This window comes from Brachyhypopomus gauderio, unplaced genomic scaffold (genome assembly GCF_052324685.1).
Source record: "Brachyhypopomus gauderio isolate BG-103 unplaced genomic scaffold, BGAUD_0.2 sc40, whole genome shotgun sequence".
Lineage (NCBI taxonomy): Eukaryota > Metazoa > Chordata > Actinopteri > Gymnotiformes > Hypopomidae > Brachyhypopomus > Brachyhypopomus gauderio.
Genome location: NW_027506868.1, coordinates 2,310,462 through 2,337,644, shown reverse-complemented (window position 1 = coordinate 2,337,644; position 27,183 = coordinate 2,310,462). Strand labels below are relative to the sequence as shown.

Below are 27,183 nucleotides of genomic sequence, written 5' to 3'. Positions count from 1 at the left end.
AGTTCTGAACATTCCGCCATTCATTCTCTATGGGAAAAAGTAAAATTTGACGCGTTGTCCTGAGGACACCGTATGTCCGACATGTCCCAAAAGCACAAGCACACTTCTTCCATATGAGATCTGTGAACCTGCCAATTTTCAAGGTTCTAGGTCAAAAACTGCGACCTGTGAAAGTTACCGAAAACTCGAATAGAATAATAATAAGAAGAAGAACTACAAAGTAAAGTTTGTGAACAAACTTTAAGTTGGCTTGACAAAGCCTGTTGTAACAGCATGACGACAATGTTAAGTATGTTAAATGATAATAGTTGGTCCCAGAAAAGCCTAGTAGTTCAATAAGGACAGCAAATATAGTTGTTTTATCTTAACAGTTGAAACAGGTAAAAAATCAATGGTTTCCTATGGGAGGATGGAGGGATGAAAACGAATGAATAGAAGAAAATATTGTTTAAAACTATGTAAGACCATATTTAGTATATTTTCAGTTGAGTCACTATCAGATTTAGTTGTTCTATCTATACATCTGATGGAGTTATAAAACCAATTGAATCATATGGGAGGATGGAGGGATGAATGAAATGATAGAAATGGCAGATAGACAAATGGCATCGATATGAAATGCAGCTCAGTGGTAGGTATCAGCTATTGAGTCATTTCACCAAGTTTGATCATTGTATCTTGAAAATTAAGTGATTTGTAAAATCAATGTATTACTATTGGCGAATGGAGGGATGAATGAAATGATAGAAGGGAAGGATAGACAAATGGCATCAATATGATATTCAGTACAGTGCTAGGAGTCAGCTACTGAGTCATTTCATCAAGTCTGATCACTATATCTTGAAGATTAAGGGATTTTTTAAATCAATGGATTCTTATTGGAGGATGGAGGGATGAATGAAATGATAGATTGGGAGGATAGACAAATGGCATCAATATGATATTCAGTGCAGGGCTAGGGATCAGCTACTGAGTCATTTCACCAAGTTTGATCACTGTATCTTGAAAATTAAGGGATTGATGAAATCACTGGACTCTTATGGGAGGATGGAGGGATGAATGAAATGATAGAATAGGAGGATAGACAAATGGCATCAATATGATATTCAGTGCAGGGCTAGGGATCAGGTAGTGAGTCATTTGACCAAGTTTGATTACTGTATCTTGAAAATTAAGGGAGTTATGAAATCAATGTAATCCTATGGGAGGATGGAGGGATGAAGGGATGAAAAAAGAATGAATAGAAGATAATAAAAAGCTGTTTTAGACCATATAAGACCATATAACACCATGTGTAGCATGTATACAGTTGAATTGTTACAGCATTTTTAGTTGTTCATCTATACATCTAATTGAGTTATATCAGTGGTTTTCAATGGGAGGATGGAGGGATGAAGTGATGAAAAAAGAAACAATAGAAGAAAAGAAAAGGCTGTTTTAGACCATATAACAGCATATTTATCATATTAACAGTTGAATCAGTACAGCAGATTTAGTTGTTCTATCTATACATCTGATTCAGTTATATCAGTGGTTTTCAATGGGAGGATGGAGGGATGAAGGGATGAAAAATGAATTAATAGAAGAAAATAAAAAGGTGGTTTAGACCATATAAGACCATGTAACATCTTGTTTAGCATATATACAGTTTAATTGGTACAGCAGATTTAGTTGTACTATCTATACAGCTGATGTAGTTGTAAAATCAATGTATTCCTATGGGAGGATGGAGGGATGAAAAAAGGATGAATAAAGAACGAGTGGTAAAAAATAGTTTTATCTTTACTTATATCAGACCAGATGTACTATATCTAGTGATTTTGGTGGTAATAGCATGTAAAACATATGAGCTAGAAGGCAGTGAAAAATGAATAGAAGTGAATGGGTGAAAAAGAAGGGATGAAAAAAGGGATAAGAAAAGAAGGGATAAAAGAGTGATAGAGTTATGAAAAGTTGTTGTTTTCGTTCTTTCCATCACTGGACCATGTATATCAAGTTTGGTGGATTTATCTTGAAATCTGACAAAATGAGAGCAGTTTGAAAATTGGCCCAATGCAAGTCTATGGGAAAAATGGCTCGGTTGGAGGCATAAAAAGGGTGGATGCAGGTGGTGTATCTTTCTATAAAGCACAAGCACACTATTCTGCTATGAGGCGGAGGTTCCTACAAAGTTTGGTGGTTCTATCTTAAAAGCTGTGGACGAAATAGGCGGACAAACTTTTTGGAGGAGGAATAATAATAAGAAGAACAGTAAGTTGGCTTTGTCAAGCCAACTTAATAAGAAGAACAGTAAATTGGCTTTGTCAAGCCAACTTAATAATATTAAGAAGAATAAGAAGAACAGTAAGTTGGCTTTGTCAAGCCAACTTAAAAAGGACTGGGCCTAAAACAGACCCTTGCGAAACCCCAGAGGCCAGAGTGGTGGCGGCAGAGGAGTAATTCCCAATATTAACAGAAGAAGTTCTTTGTTTGATATAAGAAGTGAACCAATTAAGAACTAAACCTTTAAGTCCAACACAATGTTCCAGACGTTCGATGAGTAAATCATGATCCACAGTATCAAATGCTGCACTCAGGTCCAGTAAAACCAGGGTTGAACAATCACCAGAATCGGCATTAGGAAAAAGGTCATTAGTGACTTTTAAAAGAGTAGACTCAGTACTATGTAGTGCCCTAAAACCAGATTGAAAGATTTAAATGTTGTTTAGACACTAACTGACCAAAACACTTTTTCCAGAACTTTCGCTAAGAAGGGCAGTTTTGAAATGGGCAGATAGTTACTCAGAACCCCAGTATCTATATTATGCTTTTTAAAAAGTGGCTGAACTACTGCATGCTTAAAATATGCAGAAACTATGCCAGAGGCCAAGCTTGTATTTATCATTGATAAAACATCAGGGCCGAATATCAGAATATCAGCCGAAGAGGTAGAGCACTTCATGTGGGAAACTATGTCAGATAGCTTGGATAAAGAAACTAATTCAAATTTCTCAAATATTTCCATCTCATAGACAGGACTGGTCATGGAAATTGATATATTAGCTCTAATTTCAATCTTAGTCAAAAAGAAATCCTGAAAAGCTTCACAGTTTTCCTGGGATGGCTCAGGACCATGATATGAAACAGGACTTATTGTATATAATATTGTATAGAATTTATTGTGCTAAACAAGTTTTGGGTTATACTGATTTTTTTAGATGATTTCTGAAAAATTATTTAATTTTACTGATCTAACAGTTTCCTGGAATCTGAGCAAACATGATTTAAGAATCTCAAAAGACACTACAAGCCTATCCTTTTCCAACTTGCGCTCAGCTTTCCTGCATTCCCTTCCAATGGACTCATTCAGCCATGGTTGAGATTTAAATTTAGTCTTTCTCACTCTGAGAGGGGCAACCACATTGAGTGCATAGTACAAGAAGATTTAAAAGAAGCAGTTAGGTCATCAAAGTTCAGGTGAGGAACAATGGAAGAAAAACAGTTTCTGTATACAGCTGAGAACTGAACCGCTGCAGTGGGGCTAAACTTCCTAGAACGCAGCTCTGAGGCTCTCACTGGCTTAGCTTGTGCAGCTAGCAGTGAGTTGAACATAACAGGCATATGATCAGAAAATGCTGATTTTGCTATTTTCATATTGCTGACATTAAAACCATGAGATAAAACAAGATCAAGAGTAACCCTGATCCTGATCCTGACCCAGAGGCGTAGCGCAAAATTCTGGGGCCCCACCGCAAGGAGGCAATGAGGAGGCCCGTGCGTGAGCTAAAATCTCGCGAGTGACCGTAGCGCGCGACCCTGCGCGAGCGGTGTAGGCGTTTATACTTTCGCGAGCGTCGCGAGCGTCACTGCAGTGTAAATATGGCTTTGCAGTGTTGTCCGAAACCATACGTTAACAAATACGAGCCTCTTGTAATTCCAGGACGAAACATGAGAGAACGTGAAGACGTTAAGATTGGGCGTTTTGAAAATAAACAACCATTAAATAATTTGATAAAAAGCGAATAATTTCGAGTATATGTATAAATATTTAACTAAGTTTAACGTGCTGGGAAATATTGAAATGGACCTTGAAAGTGATGTACAAATGCTTTAATTCCACCTTGTTAAGGTGTATGAACCCTGCAAACAAGACTTTGTTCATCGCGCTGAAGCGCGGCGCGCGTGCGAAGTTACAAAATTGTGCACGACCTCGCGAATCGACAGCGCGCGAGGCCCTCGCACACGGACGGAGCCACAGCGATTACGTCATTTTCGCCGCGCAGACCCTCAAGTTTAAACCAGTTGCTTTTTAAGCGTGGGGGAAAACATTAACATCACCCAGGAGGATGACTAAACAACAAACTCGTCCTAAGGCGGGGCCCACCTGTGTTCGGGGCCCCCCCGCAGTGCGTGCCTTGCGTGCCCCTCCCCTACGCCAGTGTCCTGACCCTAACCATAACCCTGACCCCCCAAGCTGCAGGGTGTTACTTCATCTGCACTCTGTTGTTGATTTCAGTTTCAGTGCACCATTCACCAAGTTTCAGAATGACTGGGAAAGGGTTTACTGCCCCACAAGAAGACAGAGGACCACAGGTATGACACACAGAGTAAGACTGTTCTATTTACTTTATCTACTGGTGTTCCTAAGACATAACACAAATATTAGCTGTTTTTATTCATTCTCAGGATCCATGTGTCTTCAACAGTATTTAACAATATGAATTCATATATTCCATCATTTTGGATGTGTAGCATTGGGACAGTTATTTTCAACCTTACGGTGCAAGAGCCTACATCTGAAGCCTACATCATCTGAGAGCCTCTGAAAATTTAATTTGCCAGGATTTTATTCAATTATGTCTGAAAGAGAGGAGAGGAAGGGATCATTTACTTCCAGTGAGAGAGCCTCACAGAGCCTCACAGATCGACACTGAGAGATTTATTGAAAAATGGATAACATTATAGGCTAAAGATTATTTACCAAAGCCACAGCCTTCATCTCAAAGAACAGGTTGACTGTCCAGTGCTTCACTGAAAACTATTTGAGCACTTGCGCCATCTTGTGGACAGAAAGAGTCTGTATAACACAGCTAAAGCATATGATAGTGTATTCATAGTAAACAGGGAGTACATCTGTGAAAAGATAATCAACCAAAGCTTTCAAAGTCATGAATTGACAGACTTGGAGGATTGCATTTATGCAACTTCCATAATATACTTGTGTAGTATAATATAGCTTTTTAGACAGAAAATTGATTAAGTCTGAAATAATATTTTTCTTATTATTATTTCTTATTGTTATTTTGTTGACTAATAGTTGAGTAGAAGTTAATTTAATTCTGTTTTCTCTTATAGGGACCAAGAGGTCCAGCTGGTTTGCCAGGACATCCTGGACCAAAAGGAGATAAAGTACACAAACTTTTCTGTAACCAAAAGGTCTTGATAAAGTACACAAATGTTTCTGTAGCCAAAAGGTTTTGATAAAGTACGCAAACTTTTCTATAGTCAAAGGTAGATACTCTATAACCTAAAGGTAATGCTATATTGCTACATGATGTCAAATCTGAATATGTACTACCACCATGCTGCTGAGTTAGGGTGGCTACTCTGTTTTCCTGGAGGGTCATTCAGGAGTGATGGGGCGGATGGGACATCCCGGATACACAGGGGCTCTAGGGCCTTCTGGCATGCCTGCAATCATAGTGTGGAAAACATCAGAGGAGGAATGGCAAGCGTTTAAGGTGAGTTACTGTACATTCATTTTGCGGGCATTTTTTTTATCATCAATTTGATATATATTTTAACTTTTCTGATTTCTAGGTTTATGTTCATCAAATATGTTATTTCATTAACCAATGACGAATATATTATTTAATAAAATTGTTTCTTGCTACATTATCCGCAGAAAAATAAATTCTACAAAGATCTTGTATCATCATGGCCGGTGAGTGTTATTCAATATCATGATATGATTTCATATTTTTTAATCCTCTCCTTGTGCTCACATGAAAGTTTGAAGTTTAAGACTTAAAAAATGACTTTAAACATTACTGCAGAGTTATTTTTGGAACAATTTTAGGACTAGCATTACATTTCAGGTTAGTAAGTGAGTTAAAAAGAAAAACAAGCAAAACAAAAGTACCAAATTGTGAAGTTTAAAAGTGCTTGGGTTAGGATTATATGTTAAGAGTTAAATACATGTTATATATATGTCTGTAAAAGTCATTTTCCAACCTCCCTGTTTTAAATATTATTTGCAACCAAACTTGCAAAAAGTGGTCAAAAGAGATGATTTTATGCATGCAGTAATAATATATATAATTTAATATAATAATATATGTTATATATACTATAACGTATATAAAAAAGTGTTTCTTGCCTTCTCCCGGAGATGCTGGGATTGGCTCCAGCCCCCCGTGACCCAGACTAGTGGGATTAAGTGGTACAGATAACGGATGAATGGATATATAAAAAATAATTTTTAAAGAGGTGATTACATGCATGCGGTTATATTTTTGTTGTGCTTACATCATTTTGTGTGTAATTTAATGAGCAGCAAGTTAAAGGACCTCCAGGACCACCTGGACCACACGGGGATCCTGGACCACACGTACGTCAACACATGGGCTGAAACCTCTACTGATAGGTGGACCTAAGACCTGAGTAATATAACACCAGTAAATAATTCTATACGAGATTTTGGTGAACTGTCTATGTGCTGCATTGTTTTAGGGGCCTCCAGGGGTTCCAGGGACACAGGGCCGAAAAGGAGAGGCTGGCCCACTTGTATGTCTACTTTGTGATATTTGTGCCCACCAAATAGCTGAGTGGCCTAAACCTGATATATTCTACAAAGCCCTCATTCCTAACCCTAACCCTCTAACAGATGCTACTCACTTATCTTGAGTTTCTACTGTGAACAGCTTTTGCTTTACTACAAGCTAACATCACAACCTCCTCTTGTGAGCACAACTAGATCAAAGATCCACATCACAAATAACCAGTGTTGGGAACGTTACTTTAAAAAAGTAATTAGTTATAGTTACTCACTACTTGTTCAAAATAGTAACTGAGTTAGTAACTGAATTACTCTATAATAAAAGTAACTCGTTACCAGGGAAAGTAACTATTTGCGTTACAGTTAAAAAAAGGTTATATGCCAATTAATTATTTTTTTAAGCAGTTTTCACAGTCAGTTGAAATGAGTAGATCAGAAAATTGTTTAACTTCTAGTTCTAGTTTTCTTCGGCTTGCACCTGACGCCATTTCGGCCTCTTCTCCGTTTGTGTCGTGTCACTCGCGTGCTTCGGCGCGCGTGTAAAAACACTGGCTCTGATTGGCTACCATAACGCTGCCTTAGCCAATCGCTTACTGACTTGTTAAGTTAAACAGGTGTTACACAGAGAACTGTGACCTATCGGGATCTGTTACTCCTCACTAGCCTGGGCAGCGGTCCGCTCGGATTAGTATATCAATATATAGTAACGCACCGCTTTTAATGACCAGTAACGTAAACGGCGTTGTAACGACAGGAAAAGTAACTAATTATATTATCCCATTACTGACAAAATGACGACGTTACCTAACGCCGTTAACGGCGTTATTCGCAACACTGCAAATAACCATTGGCCAATGACCAACCCCTAACCCTCCCCATATCATTTCGCCAGACTAACCCTAACCCTAAAACCTAACCCTAACCATAACACCCAACATGTTACCATAACACTTAACCCCAACACCTAACATGTTACTCCAATATGTAACCATAACACCTAACACATTGCCCTAATAATTAACCCTACCATTTAACCATAACACCTAACATGTAACCCTAACACCTAACACGTAACCCTAACACCTAAACCATAACCCTAACTCATGCATCCTTGTCCCCCTGTGAGTGAACATTACACTAATCACAAAAAGCTAAAAGGGATATTTGGCTTTTAGGTTAAATTTATAGAGAACGTATAAAGTTCACACCACAGTGATATATCATGAAAGCAGACCATTTCAGTAGAAGCAATCAATGGTGATCTCTTCATCTTAAACAATTTATTGAAACAAAAGCCAACAGTGGTGGGTATACCCCAACAAAAAGGTCAATGTGTCTGTGGTGATGAACTCTAGGAGGTGGACACACACGCAGTGAAGAGCAGGAAGGGACATGGACACTCATTCAATGTGACAGAACCTCCATGGACAGAACAAGGACAACATGGCTTGATGACACATTAAACACACTATAGCAGACAGTGACATATATGAAAAACGGTGAACTAAAATGACTAACCAAGTTTAACACAGATTATCACAGAACACAAAATAAGACAGACTAGCCACAATAAATATACCAATATCAGGCTACCAGGATAAGGAAATGTGTACCAAACATGGCTATATAACAACACACTGAGAAAAAAAAATACTTCAGGAACTTGGAACCATGCACAGTACAAAGGATTACCAAAGCTTAACATACACATCAAGTCAGAAGTCTCACACAAAAACCGCTCACCAAACCTAGGGACAGCACATTAGATCAAGAGCACTGTAGGCAAAGACACCAAAGGAAATACTCAAATCTCCTGACCTAAATACCAAACAAATTAGACTAAACAGAACAAGAAAGAGGCAAATAGAAAAAAAAATCCAAAAATTTTGAATATCATGGAAAAGTTTATTAATTTCAATAATTCCATTCAAAAAGTAGAACTTATTCTAGATTATAATCTAGAATATATATAATAGATTATAGATTCAGGGCCCACAATTGAAACTATTTATTTGTTATTACATAATTTGGGCTTCCAATTAACAAAATATGATTAACAGTCAAAAGCCTTCTGCAAATCCAGCATTATGATACTGTGACGGGCAGGGTGAGCGAAATAAAATGGCGAGGAGAAGAGCATGCGTGGAATTCACACAAAACAATTCACAAGCACGCTAGGACAAAAACACGCAAAGACTAGACAAAAACATGGTGCACACATGCGCGCTCCCACACATGCACGCTCTACTCTAATAGTGACGCGCCGCTCAAGTTCGCAGTCGCTCCCCACATAAAACACTAGACCAGGGGTCGCTAACCTTTTTGAAACTGGGAACTTCTTGGATGCCAATTATTGCGGAGGGCTACCAGATTAGTACAAATGAAAAGTTGTTGAGCGGAGGGAGGGGGGGGGGGGGTTGGCGAACAAAAGTTGCGTGTGCGAGTGTCAATTGCTAAGCGGGAAGACCGCTAGCAACCGCGGACAATATATAATAGCAGCAAAAACATAAACGATGTAGCGCTTTGGTGTATGGCGCTATAGTGAGCTATTTTTAAAACAAGCCCGCGGGCGACTCATGACGTGGGTGACCCCTGGTTTATTCAATATTGACGGCAGCCTAACTTTTTGATTGACAGTTAATTGAGCAATAGAACACGAGAGGAAGTGTGTTATCGTGAATATATGTGCCGTTACTTGACAACGCGTCCGCGGAGTGATACAGAGAACGAGAATACCGTGCTGTTACACACATATCTGCAGGGTTAGAACACTTCTCAACCAGTCGGATTGTGAACTAACTATTGTATAATTGGCGAATAATAATTTAGTGTTAGAAGGGGAGGAACAACTGTGAATTTTGATTGGACATAAATTTAAGTAGATTTCTCGATGGGACCAATTAGGTTTACAAATTTATATGTAATTCATTGGCCCTTTGGCGAGCTACGGGGAGCGAGGCGACAGTGACGAGCGGCGACCGTGTCACACACAAAACATTCAACGATTGATGAGTTGTGAGTTCGCATACTTCCGTTCTACTTTCATTAACTGTTCGGAAAGCTGCTTTTGCACTTCGCCCGTACGCGCGCCCGGCGGGATGTAAACGCCAACCAGAATGAAAGAAGAAAACTCTCTGGGAGAGTAAAACAGTCTACAGTTAATGACTAGATTCTCTAGAAGAGGAGAGCATGACTTTACCAGTACCGTAGTGTCTTTACACCAGTGTTCGTTGATATAAAAGCAGATTCCTCCTCCTCTGCTTTTGCCGCTAAGCTCCGCATCTCTGTCCGCTCTGTGCAGCTGGAAACCGGGGAAGTGCAGCGCACTGTCCGGGCATAGTTCAGAGGTCCAGGTCTCCGTGAAACAGAGAGCAGATGCATTGGAAAAGTCCTTGTTGGTTTGATTTATGAGAAGCAGGTCGTCCATTTTGTTGGGCAGGGATCGTAGATTAGAGAGGAATAATGATGGTAACGATGTGCGAAAACCCCGATGTCTTAAGCGCATGAGCGCTCCGGCTCTCCTGCCTCTCCGTCTCTTCCTAGCCAGACTGAGCAAAGCCAGTGCTCCCGAAGTCAAGATTTCCAAAAAATCTGAAGGTATTCCAATAAACTCTGGAATTAGAGTTGGTGGAGCATTGTCTCTGATGGACAATAGCTGCTCTCTACTCCAACTGACTGCGTTTAACGTGCAATAAAAATCAACAAAAACAAACACAAAACTCACAGAGCTCTCACCGAGGCTGAAGATCTAAAATCAGTTTAAATATCTTTGATAATGTACTAAATTAGATACAGGTGATGTCAGTTATAGTTTTCTTCCCACTACTGGACATACAGACACAGGGAGAGAAGAGATGACACAACCAGGACACCATTCACTACTGGACATACATACACAGGGAGGGGAGAGAGGACACACCCAGGATGAACCACCAACATGCGGACACACAAACATTTGCACACATTCACACCAGTTAACCTGACTCCACCCAGATATAATCCTGAGGGCCTAGTGCTGAGAATCATCAGCACATTGGATACCAGCACATACATTTGCATTCTCCTGGAAAATACCTAGCTACATTCTGTGGCAGAAACAAAACGTAAAAATTCAGTCATGTTTACTGACTGGCTATAACTAGCAGTGCTTTTCTTAACAAATTAGTATAATTTCAACAGTAAAGTGTCCGAAAGGAATCTTTGCAGACAGCAATACAAACCAGATTCCAAAAAAGTTGGGACACTAAACAAATTGTGAATAAAAACTGAATGCAATGATGTGGAGATGGCAAATGTTAATATTTTATTCACATTAGAACATAGATGACAGATCAAAAGTTTAATCTGAGTAAATGTAACATTTTAAAGGAAAATATGTTGATTAAAAATTTCACAGTGTCAACAAATTCCAAAACAGTTGGGACAAGTAGCAATAAGGAAAAAGGAAATTGAGCATATAACGAACAGCTGGAAGACCAATTAACACTAATTAGGTCAGTTGACAACATGATTGGGTATAAAAAGAGCTTCTCAGAGTGTCAGGGTCTCTCTGAAATCAAGATGGTAAGAGGATCACTAATTCCACCGTTGTTGTGCAGCAATACCAGAATGGTGTTACAAAGCATAAAATAGCAAAGACTTATCATTATCAACCGTGCATAACATCATCAAAACATTCAGAGAATCTGGAACAATCGCTGTGCGTATGGGTCAAGGCCGTAAAACTACTGGATGCTCATGATCTCCGGGCCCTTAAACGTCACTGCACCTCAAACATGCCACTGTCAAGGAAATAACCGAATGGGCTCAGGAATACTTCCAGAAAGCATTGTCAGTGAACACAATCCACCGCGCCATCTGCCATTGCCAGCTGAAAGTCTACAGTGCAAAGAAGAGGCCATTTCTAAGCAAGCTCCACAAGCTCAAATGTACTGGGCCAGGGGTAATTTAAAATGGAGTGTGGCAAAATGGAAGACTGTTTTGTGGTCAGATGAGTCACGATTTGAAGTTCTTTATAGAACACTGGGACGCCATGTCATGCGGACCAGAGAGGACAAGGATAAACCAAGTTGTTATCAACACTCCATTCAGAAGCCTGCCAGACCACATTCTGCAGAAATCACAATATCATGGCTACGCCGGAGAAGGATCTGGGTACTGAAATGGCCAGCCTGCAGTCCAGATTTTTCACAGAACATTTGGCACATCATAAAGAGGAAGGTGTGACAAAGAAGGCCCAAGACGATTGAACAGTTAGAGGCCTGTATTAGACATGAATGGGACAGCATTCCCATTTCTAAACTTGAAAAACTGGTCTCCTCTGTCCCCAGACGTCTGTTGAGTGTTGTAAGAAGAAGGGGGGATGCCACACAGTGGTAAAAATGGCCTTGTCCCAACTTTTTTGGGATTTGTTGATGCCATGAAATTTTGAAACATTTTTCCCTTAAAAATTATACATTCTCTCATTTTAAACTTTTGATCTGTGATTTGTGTTCTATTCTGAATAACATATTAGATGTTGGCACCTCCATATCATTGCATTCAGTTATATTCACAATTTGTTTAGTGTCCCAACTTTTTTGGAATCTGGCTTGTATGATTGTGAAGGTGCATCAGAGTTAAATGGTGATTTAGTGTTGAATCACCTCACATTTCCTGTTTTATTTGTGCATCAGGGCAGAGTAGGGCCTACAGGAATACCTGGACCTCCTGGAAGATCCGGCCAAGATGGGATACCTGGCAAAGACTCAGAAACAGGCCAAACAGGACCGAATGGGGAAAAGGTATGAACCGATTTATGAAAGTATTTATGTACATTTACATAATACATTTATTATGTATACTTACATTACTATTTACAACCCAGCATATTTATAGTTTTACATTTTACATTTATAGTTATACATTTTAGTGCGTAGCAGACACTTTTATCCAAAGTAACTTAGAATTGTATAATTTGAGCAGTTGAGGATTAAAATCCTTCTCATGGAGGCAGTAGCAGTAACACTGGGGGGTTTGAACCAGCAACCTTTTCATTACTAGTGCAGTACTGCAGTACCTTAACTGCTGAGCTACCTCAACACATGAACAGATTCTGAACACACATCCAGCATCCAATGTTACTAACTCAATCAATCAATCAAATTTTATTTATATAGCGCTTTTTACAACAGTTGTTGTCACAAAGCAGCTTTACAAGTGCCGAGTCCTAGCCCCCAGTGAGCAAGCCAAGGGCGACAGTGGCAAGGAAAAACTCCCTAGTTTTTTTTTTTGCATGAGGAAGAAACCTTGAGAGGAACCAAGACTCAGGGGGGGAACCCATCCTCCTCTGGCCGACACCGGTCACCATAACAACAACAACTTAGACAGAAAGAAATAAAAAAAGGAAAAGATGTAGTATTGTCCATCATGGTGTAGGCTTATCCGGTCAGGCAGTAGGTGGCTGGCACTGGATAACTCGCTTGTCTCTCCTCATCTCATTTTTCCTCGAGCAGGCGGGCAGCCATGTGGAGAAAATAAAACAGGGAAAATTAGCTCTGTATGAGGACATATACAGGACAGATTAAATTAAACACATTTCTGGAGTGTGGCAGCAACTCCGGCATTAAGTTAAACTATTACAGCCTAGCTAAAAAGGCAGAACCAGAAGGTAACATAGGCTTGGGGGCATTCTGAGACAATGGCATCCATCCACTGCACTGTCAACAAACTTGAGTGACCACGAGCAGTGACAGGATGACAGCACCAGAGCCCCAGTCTACCATAAAACCCTTCATCTATGAACCCCTGGATCTGTACCTTTATCTAAGGGGGGATGTTAATTATCTAACGCTAAACCAAATAGGTAGGTTTTCAACCTAGACTTAAAGATTGTGACTGTGTCAGAGTCCCGTACGCATTTTGGGAGGTTGTTCCAAAGCTGGGGGGCCTTATAAGAAAAGGCTCTTCCACCTGCTGTTACCTTATTAATTTGTGGAACTAATAAAAGACCAGCACCCTGTGATCTTAGTTGACGTGGGGGTTCATAGTAGGAAATAAGTTCCTGGAGGTATTCAGGAGCAAGCCCGTGTAGTGCTTTATATGTTAATAATAGAATTTTAAAATCAATACGAAATTTAACTGGGAGCCAATGCAGGGCTGATAGGTCTGGTCTAATATGCTGAAATTTTCTAGTTCTGGTCAGAACTCTGGCTGCGGCATTTTGAACTATTTGAAGTTTATTTAGATTCCTATTTGAACATCCTGACAGTAGTGAATTGCAGTAGTCTAATCTAGAGCTAACAAAGGCGTGCACCAATTTTTCTGCATCATCCTGTGATAATGCATTTCTTAATTTGGCAATGTTGCGTAGATGTAGAAATGCTATCCTAGTAGTATTATCTATGTATTTATCAAATGATAGGTCGGAGTCGAGTATGACGCCTAGATTTTTGGCTACTGTGCCAGGTGTAATGGGATAGTCTGCAAGATTAAGCATTAAATTTGGAATTGTTTGTCTTGCGGCCTTTGGGCCCACAAGGAGAACTTCTGTTTTGTCCTCATTTAGTTGGAGGAAGTTTAGAGACATCCAGCATTTAATATCTCTTACACAGGCCTCAATTTTTCCTAAACTGAGTTTGTCATCAGGTTTGGCTGATATGTAAAGTTGAGTGTCATCTGCATAGCAGTGAAAATTGACACCATGTTTGTTTATAACTGTGCCCAATGGTAATATATATAAATGTAAATAATAGTGGTCCTAAGATGGAGCCTTGCGGGACCCCATATTTAACTATTGTACGTTCGGATGGAATATTATTGAGCTCTACAAACTGCGATTTGTTAAGTAAGAATAAAACCATGAAAGGGCTGTGCCAGAGACTCCAACCCAGCGTTCTAACCTTTCTAGCAAGATCCTATGATCAATTGTGTCGAATGCTGCACTAAGATCAAGAAGCACTAACAGTGATACATAGCCTTGATCTGAAGCAAAGTGGAGATCATTTGTTACTTTAACTAATGCTGTTTCAGTACTGTGATGGGGCCTAAAACCAGATTGGAACTTTATTATCTGCGTTATTCCTATGCAGATATAAGCATAATTGCTGGACAACAGCTTTTTCTATGATCTTAGATATAAATGATGTGTTTGAAATGGGTCTATAATTAGATAGCACAGTCGGATCAAGATTTGTTTTCTTGATCAGAGGTTTAATAATTGCTAATTTACATGATTTGGGCATGTGACCTATTGTAATGGAAGAGTTAACTAAAGTTAGAAGAGGTTCAGTTACAGCTGGTAATACCTCTTTTAATAACTTTGAGGGAACTGAGTCTAGTGTGCTGGTAGTACAATTTAAGGAAGAAATTATTTTCTCTAATTCTGATTGTGGGAGTGGATGAAAAGCATCAAGTTTTTCTCCCGGTATGTAATTTAAATCAATATTGATTTAACTCTTGATGTGTACTTTTGCGTGTGTGTGTGTGTGTGTGTGTGTGTGTCTGCAGGGCCCACAGGGATATAGAGGAGAGGAGGGCTGTAAGGGGGAGCTGGGTGAGTGGGTAAGAAGGGGTTTCATTCATTAGACACAGAGAGCAGCAGTCTGTCAGTCTGTTAGGGTCTCAATCTGTCAGTCTGTTAGGGTCTTAGTGTTTCCTGCTGTTGCTTTATGTCTGCATGCACGTTCCATTAAAACATTAAAATGCTTCAGACCAGTGTTTGTTGGTGTCAGGGTTATGCAGGAGAACCAGGTCGTCAAGGTAACAAAGGCAGGAAAGGGGACAAAGTAAGTAGCCTGCTGTCTGTCTTTGAGGTTGCTGTCCATCTGTCCTGCTGTCTGTCTTTGAAGTTGCTGTCCATCTGACCTGCTGTCTGTCTTTGAAGCTGCTGTCCATCTGTCCTGCTGTCTTGCTGTATCTAGTGCAATTTGTCCTGCTGGGGTTTAGTTCTAACCTCATTCTGGACTCTCTATAGGGAAACAAAGGTGATATTGGTCTGACTGGAATGACTGGCTATATTGTGAGTAAAATATATTTGACAGGGTGACTATGGTTTATATTTTTCATTTTTAAAGACAAGTACATTTTGGAAGACGTCTGAGTTGCTTAACATATAAATATAACACTTATTAATTAACAAATTAGAAATATATACTTTAAAATAAGATTGGTTTACATATATTTTCCATTTTCTATAATTTTTGCATATTTGTAGGGACCCCCTGGACCTCGAGGACGGCGAGGATTTATGGCTGCATCAGGACCACCTGTATGCTGTAGTAGTACTGACCCCAGTCTATTAGTACAGTAGTACTGACCCGAGTCTGTTAGTACAGTAGTACTGACCTCAGTATGCTAGTACAGTAGTACTGACCCCAGTCTGTTAGTAAAGTATTAATGAACTCTGCCCCTGCTGGTGTGTTCAATAGGGAGAGGTGGGACTACATGGCCCCACAGGAGGTCCAGGCCCAACTGTAAGTTCATAATCACAGTTATTATTATCATATTGTATTATTGTATTTCTGTATATTCATATTTATACTGATACTAAAATGTGTCTTACAGGGAAATATGGGACCAACAGGGGCTAAAGGAGTGATTGGTGTCAAAGGACCTCCTGTAAGATCACATCAAACATCAGTCCAATATATGCTATACAGTCCCATTCACTGTTTTATCAGCAACACCCACTCTGTTTGTAAAGGGACAGACAGGGGAAGGCGGACCAAGAGGACCACCTGGAAAACCAGTGAGTGTCAGAACCAGACCACTGTACTGGGACATGTTTACTTATACAAAACAGAACCAGACCACTGCACTGGCACATGATTACTTATACCAAACAGAACCAGACCGCTGCACTGGCACATGATTACTTATACCAAACAGAACCAGACCGCTGTACTGGGACATGATAACTTGTACCAAACAGAACCAGACCACTGCACTGGGACATGATTAGATATACCAAACAGAACCAGACAACTGCACTGGGACATGATTACTTGTACCAAACAGAACCAGACCACTGCACTGGGACATGATAACTTGTACCAAACATGCTGTCTTTCCAAAAGACATTGTAAAATGAAGCTTATAGTTAAAGGGCAGAGTGAGTATGACACTGAACTCTCTCATTTAAGATTATATTAACACCATGAAGCATTTGGTAAACAGAGCTCAGACCACTTTACTCAGACGTGGTTTCTTATTACCAAACAGATTATTTTAATGTCCTGTTTCTCCAGCTGTGAATAAGGTCAGACCAAGTTTAGACTAGGCTTAAAGTGACGTACAAAGAACAGTGGAAGAGCTCCTCTTAGCAAATTATATAAAAGTATGTTTATTACATCCACCTCATTGTAGTCATCATTGTCATCATCAGTTTTATTATTTTTTATATATAATGTCTTTCCCACAATCACTGTACAAATTATAAAAATGAGTCATATTAATCTTAGCACAAGAGCCCACAGGTACGTAGACACAGGTATACAGACAGAAAACAAGAGTTCTTACAGTATACAATTGTTAGTCTCATAGTCAATTCTCATGGGTCCACATACAATTTGATACAACAATGGTCAAATGTTATGACTTTTCCTCAATTACTGTCTTGCAACACAACGGTTAACTCTAGGTTAGGGTTAGGGTAACCTAACTAACCCTAACCCTAGGATAGGGAGGCAGACGTATGCAGACTAGTGATAGATTTTATTCTGACAACATGGACAAATAATGATAAATCCTTCTGAATATAAGGGCAGGGGATCTGGAACATAAACGAAGGCTGCTCACAACTTGGGATTGTTCACTCAATGCTTGAATTCCTTTAGAAGAAAATAAAGAAGAATTAGTTCAGAATATACAATAATAAGAAGGAAGGGGGAACCAACGCTTGTACAGGTAAGTGGTGGAAAGCCTTGGAAAAACCAGTTCTTCGCAACCACAGGCAAAGTGCAATAGTCTTAAGTATCCTTATCATGGACGTATCCTTATCATGGACGTAATCATGGACGTAACTTTTTCAATGCCGGTTTTGGTCCCCTGCAGTTTTTACGGTTAAAAACAAATATTTAAATATTGACGAATCCATGCCCCCCCCCACTTTTTCAAAAGCCAGTTTTGGTGCCCTGCAGGTTTTACGGTTAAAAACAAATATTTAAATAGCGACGAATCAAGTGCTAGGACCACTCAGAAACCGACCGCTCCAAGTTCTCACACTGAACCCCCCCCCCAGTTCTCAAGGCATTTGTGTTCCCCCACCTATGAAATCAAATTTTTTCCATGATCCTTATACTAATGAAGAACAGGTGACTAATATTCTGGTGAGTGGGAGCGGCATCTAGGGAGCTGTGCCTGCTGGGAATTTGAGTCCCCCTGTCACAGGGCATGACAGTAACCCCCCCGGGCAGATAGCAGAGGAGAGAGGAGCCCCTCGGTCATTTGGAGTCTAGAACTTCACGGACTGCGTTTAAGGGTGTCCCTTCCTCCTCCATAGTCTGGACTTTCTCCATCGCCAGTGTAGCCTCATCCAATGGACCTGGGGTCACTGGCTTTAGCAGAGACACGTGAAAGGAATTTGACATGCGATAGTGAGGGGGAAGATCCAACTGATATGTTAAATCATTTAGACATTTAGTAATTCTGTAGGGACCCAGGTACCGTTGCTTGAGCTTTTGGCATTCTCCAGTCTTACAGAAATCTTTTGAAGAGAGTCATACCCGATCACCTACTTGATATTGAGGTGCGTTTCCTAGACGCTGATCAGCGTAGTCTTTATACCTCTTTATAGCGGTCGAGACACGTTGATGTGCCTGCTCCCACACCTGTTCACTGCGGTCAATCCATCGGTCTACCACAGGGACCTCTGATTGACTCGCTGTCTATGGCGCCATACTGGGCTGTGGGTACGTCAGTCTTAGCTAATAAAGCATCTATTTCTTCCTCAATCTCCCACCACATGGATGATACCACTACATTGGGGGGCAATATTGTCTCTTCTCTGGAGAACTCCTCCTCCTGCTCCTCTTCGTACATTCTGGAGAGGGCGTCTGTGATACTGCGGCCAGGCTTGTAACTGATAGTAAACTTAAAATGTTCAAAAAAGTGAGACCAACGAGCCTGTCAAGCACAGTCTTTTGGCTCTCCTTAAGTACTCCATGTTTCTGTGGTCTGATAGGACTGTGAAAGGGAACTTGGTGCCCTCAAGCCAATGATGCCACTCTTCTAGAGCAAGCTTGATACCTAGCAATTCTTGTTCACCTACACCATAATTCCTCTCAGCCGGGTTAACTTTAGGGAATAAAAGGCTACGGGATGGAGACTCTTAACTTCTATCTGTTGGGATAATACCGCTCCTATAGTGATGGGCACAGCAGTTCTTTTAGATGAACTCAATCATTAGAATCAGTTCACTAAAAAAATTCGTTCATCCAATCGATCAGTGCTTGGCAGAAGGAGCCTGCGACTCCGACCCACCTAACTGATACATGGCTGAACAGTTCATGTTTCAATTTAGTTCACGGCTTCCGGGACTAGGAAGCGAGTGTTGTAAAAAATGTATAAATAAAAAATATGCAACTAAATGTTAGGTTTATTATAGGAAATATAAATCACATTACAAATACAGTAATCCCTCGTTTTTTGTGGGAGATTCCAGAATCACCCCGCAATAAGTCAAGTCATGTCAAGTCAAATTTATTTATACAGCGCTTTTCACAACACACGTCACAAAGCAGCTTTACAATCGTATGGGTCCAGATCCCTAATGAGCAAGCCAAAGGCGACAGTGGCGAGGAAAAACTCCCTATGATGATGGGGATTAGGAAGAAACCTCGGGAGAACCAAGACTCAAAAGGGAACCCATCCTCCATTGGGCGGCCCGAAATAATAATAACCGAAAATCCGCAGAGTAGAAACGGTATATTTATATTTATACACTATATTAAAGCTTTATAAACCCTCCCCACACTTACATTACATAAACCTTTCCCCTAATAACCGTTCCCACACTGTTCTGTGCATGTGTGCTTGTCCAGGAAGCAACCAATCGTGTGTTGTTTACAATCTCATGTAGGCGAGTAGCGTCTAAGGCAAGTGATGCTGGTTTTCGTTCCCGAGAGTAAATATACACTATTTACTGTAATTTGTACTATTTTATTATTTATAACATTCCTTTATTGTTAGAATTAATACTTATAATATATTTTTATACATTTTGGGATTTTGTCATGTAAAAAAATCATAAAATATATGTTTTTTTCCACCGATCAAATTCCACAGACAACCGGCAAAAAAGCGAAGACCCACAAATTATTTTTCCCATTAATATCTTATAAAAACCCGAGTGAAATCACAAAAGCTGAAGCGGCACGGGATCACTAATATAATACAAAAAAATCAGTATGAACTAACCTACAACTTTGTGTGCGAAATAAATATTAAATTAATATATAAACTACATTCAGAAAAAATATCAGCTTAAATGTGCAATCAAAAAGAAAATGTGAGCGAGTGGCAGCGCAAACGTGAATCACATCCCAACAGTTCTCTGGGTGAATAAATCAAAGAGTGAACGAGAGCCCTCAGTTCATGAACGAATCAGAGAGTGAACGAGAGCCCTCAGTTCAGTGAACAAATCGGTGAGTGAATGGGAGCCCTCAGTTCAGTGAACAAATCACTGAGCAAGCACAGTTCCCTTGCAATGAGAGTCTCTGCCTCCAGATTTGCGGGTGATTTGGTGATTCACAGACCACACAGCAGTTCCCCTGCCAGCCTGCACGGTCGCTGCTGAGCTCAACTACTGAACTGAGAAAAAAACGAATCAGCTGAGGAAGTGATTCGATTCAGTACGTTCACTCAAATGATTAATTCGTTCGCGAACGACAACACTAAGCTCCTACGATCCCTACATTGGAAGCATCCACCTCAACAACAAAAGCGCACAAGGGGCCTGGGTGTTTGAGCACTGGAGCGCTAGTGAAAGCTTGTCAAAAGCTATATGAGCCTCTGCAGACCACTTCAGGTGTCTTGGGTTGTACGTGTTGAATGTGTTCCTGTAGCGTCCTAGAATATATAAGGCTGTCATCCATATAGGCTATCACAAAAACACCAAGGTACTGTCTTAATACTTCATTTATGAATGATTGAAAGACTGAAGGTGCTACACTCAGTCCTTAAGGCATCACCAAATATTCCTAGTGACCCCGGGTTTTGTGGAATGCAGTTTTCCACTCGTCTCCTTCCTTCATACGCACTACATTGTAGGCACTCCAGAGATCAAGTTTGGTGAAAAGTTGAGCGTCTCTTAACTGTTAAAGCGTCTGGGATTAGAGGCAAAGGATATGGGTAGGCTTTAGATATCTGGTTTACCCCTCGATGCACGGTCTTAGTCCTCCATCCTTCTTTCTAACAAAAAAGAAGCCCAAGGCCAGAGATGACGTGGAAGAGCGTATAAATCCCTGCTGCAGTGACTCCTCGATATAATCATTCATGACATTGTCCTCTTCTTGTGATAGAGGATATATCCTGGCTTTAGGTAAAGATACTGCTTCAATAAGCTCAATCTGACAATCATGGGGGCGATGTGGAGGAAGAAGTCTGGCCTTCTCTTTGCTAAAAACCTCATTCAGATCAACATTTTCACTCGGTATGCAAGTCTGCACATCAGGACTGCACCTCAGGACTCTCTATGCTGGTGGAAGATAAACGCAATATAGGTTGTCTAATGCAGTGCTTAAAACAAAAACAGGACCACTTAACAATATCCAACCTCTCCTAAGATATGCACAGATCATGTTTTTGCAACATTGAAGGCCTAGTACGATGGGAAACTCAGAAGCATCTACAATAAAAAACACAATTTCTTCACTATTCATAGCATCCACTTTTACTCGAATAGGAGCCGATTGCATATATACAAATCCTTGACCTACAGGAGCTCCGTCCAAGGCAGAGAGCCATAGAGGCCTATTAGGAGGGTGCAGAGTTATATGCAGTTCAAGAGCGAGGGACTTGCACATGAAATTTCCCTCGGCTCCAGAGTCTATTAATGCAGTAGATACATACGCGCCAGTTGTACGTATGTGAGATAGGCTGGATAAGGGTAAGGGATTTGCACAATAGCTCCGCTTGCCTTTTACTCACCTTGGCCCTCGGTTTTTTGTATGTCGTATCCAGAACCCAGGTATAACGTCTCATTACGTGTCCTGGTTCTTTCTCCTGCATACACAACTCTCCTGAGTAGGGCTACCATGATTAGTCGACTAGTCACTATAATGTCGACTATTAAATTCAATTCAATTCAATTCAATTTATTTATAAAGCACATTTTAAAATAGCCAAGGCTAACCAAAAGTGCTGTACAACAGATTAAAAAAGTATACACAGTATCCATACACACACCCATATACATACATATATATATACATATACATACACATACATACACACACATATACACACATATACACATACATACATGTACATACCGTATATACATACATATATACATACACACACACACATATACATACATAAAATTGAACCTACAATAAAATCTAATAAAAAATATAAGATAAATCACTAAGAAGGCGATAGACCATAAACCACATTATTGAACTGATTGACGTATCACTTGCAGTCATGAGCAAGTGAAAAAAGATAGGTCTTAAGGCACGATTTAAACTGCTCAATTGAAGACACTGATCTAATTTCATAGGGCAAAGAGTTCCACAAAGTTGGGGCAGCAACAGAGAAAGCCCTATCACCCTTATGTTTTAAACGTGAGGTGGGAATTTTAAGCAGTAGTTTGTTAGAAGACCGAAGAGACCTGTTTGCATTATATGGACTAATCAAATCAGAAATGTACCGCGGGGCCACACCATGAAGAGCCTTAAAAACAAACAGTAGGATTTTAAAATGGATCCTGTACCTGATAGGAAGCCAGTGTAATGAAGCCAGGACTGGAGAAATATGGTCACGTTTTTTTGTTCCGGTAAGGAGTCTAGCAGCTGCATTTTGAACGAGTTGCAGACGGGCCAGAGAGGACTGATTTACCCCCATGTACAGGGAATTACAATAGTCAAGGCGTGTTGTGATAAAAGCATGAATAACAGTCTCGAGATCCTTAAATGACAAAATCGGTTTAAGTTTAGCAATTTGGCGTAATTGGAAAAAACTTGATTTTACAACGGAGTTGATTTGCTTTTCAAATTTAAGTGCTGGGTCAAAAATAACTCCAAGGTTTTTCACACAATGAGATAAATTTTGAAAATGACAACTCAGATTATTTTTGAAGGATTCAATGTTACCAGGTTTGCCAAACAGGACAACCTGTTTTGTCCTCATTGAGCTTAAGAAAGTTTTTAGTTAGCCATAGTTTGACTTCCCTCATACACGCTGACAAGATGTTTAGAGAGTGCGTATCCCCCGGTTTCAGTGGTAAGTATAGCTGAGTATCATCAGCATAGCAATGATACGAGATTTCATATTTTTTAAAAATTAAACCTAAAGGAACTAAATAAAGTGAAAAGAGAATGGGGCCTAAGATGGAACCCTGTGGCAAACCAGTAGCAATGGGAGATGATAATGACACTGACTTACCTAATTGGACAGCAAAAGAGCGATCTTTTAGGTAGGAAGAAAACCAAGCTAGTGCTTTCCCCTGGACCCCTGCCACCGTGTTAAGACGCTTTATTAAAATATCGTGATCGACAGTGTCAAAAGCGGCGCTAAGGTCCAGCATGACTAAAACGACACATGAATTACGGTCCAAATTAAGGAGGATATCATTCGTTAATTTAAGTAAGGCTGATTCTGTGCTGTGATGAGCTCGGAAACCTGATTGAAACTTGTCCAATATATTATTCTCTGCTAAATAGGAAGAAAGTTGATTACAAACAACCTTTTCCAGAATTTTTGATTGCTTTTTGATCCAAATTAGGTTTTTAAATAAGAGGCTGAACAACTGAGTGCTTGAAACACAAAGGAACCAGTCCACTTAAGAGGCTAGAATTTATAATAGCGCATACACTAGATCCGATAGAGTTCCAGACTTCTTTAAAAAGGCGTGTTGGAAGGGTGTCCAGTATAGATGTGGCCGGCTTCATACTAGACACAATCTTAGTCAACAGGGACAAAGAGATTTGGTCGAACTCTGACAAAGAAGCAGAGCAGGCAGGATTCTCAAGGATAGCATTGTCCAATAAGGGAATGGTTGATCTGATAGCTTGAATTTTGTCAGAAAAATAGCTACGGAATTTCTCACATGATTCTGGAGACTCTTTAATATAAGAGGTATCAGCCGGTGTTAAAATCGAGTTTATCGTATTAAAAAGAACCCTAGGATTGTTTGAGTGAGTAGAGACTAAATTTGAAAAGTATTTAGCTCTGGCCGACTTCACAGAAAGCTGGAACTTGACCAAAGAATCCCTAAAAATTTCGTATGAAACTTGGAGCTTATCTTTTTTCCAGTTTCGCTCTGCTTTCCTGCACAGTAGTCTAAGTGAGTGTGTTTCAGTGTTAAACCAGGGCTGTTTTTTAGCTTTGGGCTTTCTAAGTCTAAGTGGAGCTATATCATCCAGGATATCTGAGCATGTTGAATTAAAGGTATTAGTGAGGTCTTCTAAGTTCAGTTTTAAAGAAGAGGGTTCATTGGCAGAGTGAAAGGGTGATGCTAAAAAGGCATCAGTGAACAAATGGGAAGTGGACTGATTTATTGTACGAGAATAGTACGAGCTATTATGCACTTTAGGTGATGATAGTGAAAAGGTTGAGTTAAAAACAACTGGTTTATGATCTGAAAGACAGAAATCCTGCACTTCCACATTACATACAGAGAAGCCTGATGAAAGCACAAGATCAAGAGTGTGTCCATGCTGATGAGTAGGACTAGTAACAGACTGAAGAAGGTTACTGGACTCATTTAAGTTTTGAAATTCTGTTACCAACGGTTTAGCGGGGCAACAGACGTGAATATTGAAATCCCCAAGGATCAAAAGGGAATCCGTGGTTGGAACAATTAAAAATAAGAAGTCTGAAAATTCCTGTATGAAGTTAGTATTGCTTTTGGGAGGACGATAGAGAAGAACACAAAGTAGCGGAGATGGTAATTCCACTTTAAACATCTGGACCTCAAAGCTTGAGCACATTTCCACGGGCATTACCTGGCATTTGAAGCGAGAGTTGAACAAGGACAGCAGTCCTCCACCTCTGCCAGCCTTCCGTGGCGTGTTCAGGAATGAAAAGTTCAGAGGAGTCAGTTCATTCAGAGCAGATGAATCACCTGGCGTGAGCCATGATTCAGTCACAAATAGAAAGTCCAAATCACGTGACTTAATAAAGTTGTTCAGAATGAAAGTTTTGTTTGAGACTGATCGCGCATTAATAAGAGCCATCTTTACCGGAATGGGCTTAAAATGTATCGGTGGCTGAAGATCCAAGTGATGAAGATTCTGGTGGTTAATCCCTCCACTTCTTACATGCAATCGCCCCGTAAGGCGAAACTGAGCCGGCGAGGAAGCGGGGAGCAGCTGAATGAGGCCGGAGTATCTACACTCCATGGAGCGTCGGGAGATATAGCGATCGCCTTCAAGTTTGAAAGTCAGAGGCGCGCTGTGGATCTCCGATGATTGTCCAAGTAATCTCCCAGTCCTCACCCAAATTCCTCCTCGATTTCCACGCTTTCTCCGGCGTCTTTTCCTCTGAGCATTGCCGCAGTGAAGGCCACAGACGCTGACAGGTAAGGAGGTGTAACGCCATGAACTGAAAGGGCAGTTTTCTCTGAGATTTTCACTGTACGCTTCCATCATAGTGGATCGAATTAAAAGAAGTGTCTCCTGATCATAGGAGAGAGCAGATAATGCAGTAGGTGCTATAAAAGCCACAATTAGGTAAACAGTCACTATGGCTATGGTAAATTTAGGCGAGAGGGGACGAGCAGCCAAACAACACACCGGCGCCATCTTTTTTCCCATATTTACATAATGATTATTGGCTAAAATCCAACATTTTTCAACAAATTGTCAACGACTAATTTATTAGTCGATGTGTCGTTTTTTTTCTCTTTCCAAACTGCTGCGGCAGTTTCCACTGCTGTGTCTGCCTTCCTGTCCTTGATGCACATACACAGTAGTGGAAACCAGGATAGACTGTGGACAACATCCCGGGATGTTATACAGACTGGTATAATGGCTACCCAGCTACGGAACTCAAAAGTGTGGGATAATTTTCCGTAGCCGGGTTCCGAAACACGTGCAATATCTGCAAGGCAGAACTTGCCTTGCACGGCAGCACAACCGCGATGCACAGGCACCTAAAGCATGTTGTGGCTGATTGTGACAATGATGAAGAGAGACCGTCATCTCTGTAATCTAAATTGCTAGTTATCTGCTAAAGTTAGCGTAAACTGAGCGTTAACTTAGTACTTACTTATCATGGTATACTTATCTTGGTAGCTGTAAAAGTTAACATTAGTGATGGCGATTTGTTTCATTAGCCTTAGCACGCATTTGTGTGTTTTCTGTAACATCAGTGAGATCAAAACTTTATTTTTGTGAATAATTCTTTAGTTTCAGGTACCTACCTAATTTGATTTAAATGTAGCTAAGTTTAATGCCAGAGACACATGAAAGAAAGAAAAACCCAAAAAAATATAATTTCTTTATTAATGTATTTATTTTTGCATTGTTTAAGCCAGTGCCTTATACTTATTTTAATAATTGTTTGTTGCAACAAGCTGCAAATTTCATTAAAGGTTTAATGAACTATGATCTTAATTGTTTTTATTTTTAGTTAGCATATAACTGAAATCTAATGATGGTTATATAATAGCAGTTGCATTCTAGTGTGATAAGCTGTATGTTTTATATTCAATTAACGTACGGTCCGATTAGTCGACTAATCATAAAAATGAATCGGCAATTAGTCCATTATAAAAAATTATCATTTGTGGCAGCCCTACTCCTGAGTTCAGAGGCGATGAATCACACTGCATAGGTTCATCCGCCTCTTTGTCCTCTGTATTTCGAGTTTCATGGCGAGGCAGAGAATTCCGTTGAAAAACTTATTTTTCCTTTCCTGCAATAAATTGTCTATACATATAGACATGCCAATTCGTGAAGCAGTTCTGTTCTTAATCCATTATAAAAAAAAATTAAAAGTGGAGCCTCGTTCCAGCGACTCCTAGCTGATATTTTTCTAAACTCTCCATCGCGTAAGCCGCAACAGAACGATTCCCTTGTTTTAGTTTGATCAGTAACTTCTCACTAGATCTTCCACCATGAGGATGATTGAAAATGCATTTAAAAGTCTGGAGAAACCCATCATTACGAATCTTTCATTAATTTTACTATACTACATTCAGTGTGCGTTTTCATGTGTGTAAGAAAGTAAGCTTTATTTGTATAGTACCTTTTACAGACAGAATCATCACAAAGTGCTGAACA

At 40.0% G+C, this 27,183-nt stretch overlaps 1 protein-coding gene and 1 long non-coding RNA gene across 2 annotated transcripts in view; both read left to right on the top strand.

Annotated features, from left to right (window-relative positions):
- The first annotated feature begins 4,493 nt into the window (after window positions 1–4,493).
- Window positions 4,494–5,720, top strand: LOC143485847 (uncharacterized). Its single transcript, XR_013123057.1, has 3 exons — window positions 4,494–4,572; window positions 5,335–5,388; window positions 5,601–5,720. It is a non-coding gene; the product is annotated as an uncharacterized LOC143485847 (long non-coding RNA).
- Window positions 5,721–6,401: 681 nt separating this feature from the next.
- The window catches only part of LOC143485853 (uncharacterized), a 65,221-nt gene continuing 44,439 nt past the window's right edge, over window positions 6,402–27,183 (top strand). The window contains exons 1-10 of the mRNA XM_076985481.1: window positions 6,402–6,589; window positions 6,712–6,765; window positions 12,433–12,540; window positions 15,245–15,290; window positions 15,469–15,522; window positions 15,711–15,755; window positions 15,951–16,004; window positions 16,165–16,209; window positions 16,301–16,354; window positions 16,440–16,484. Coding sequence (XP_076841596.1) covers window positions 12,485–12,540; window positions 15,245–15,290; window positions 15,469–15,522; window positions 15,711–15,755; window positions 15,951–16,004; window positions 16,165–16,209; window positions 16,301–16,354; window positions 16,440–16,484 — 399 coding nt within the window. The 5' untranslated portion in view covers window positions 6,402–6,589; window positions 6,712–6,765; window positions 12,433–12,484. The remainder of the gene's footprint in view (window positions 6,590–6,711; window positions 6,766–12,432; window positions 12,541–15,244; window positions 15,291–15,468; window positions 15,523–15,710; window positions 15,756–15,950; window positions 16,005–16,164; window positions 16,210–16,300; window positions 16,355–16,439; window positions 16,485–27,183) is intronic.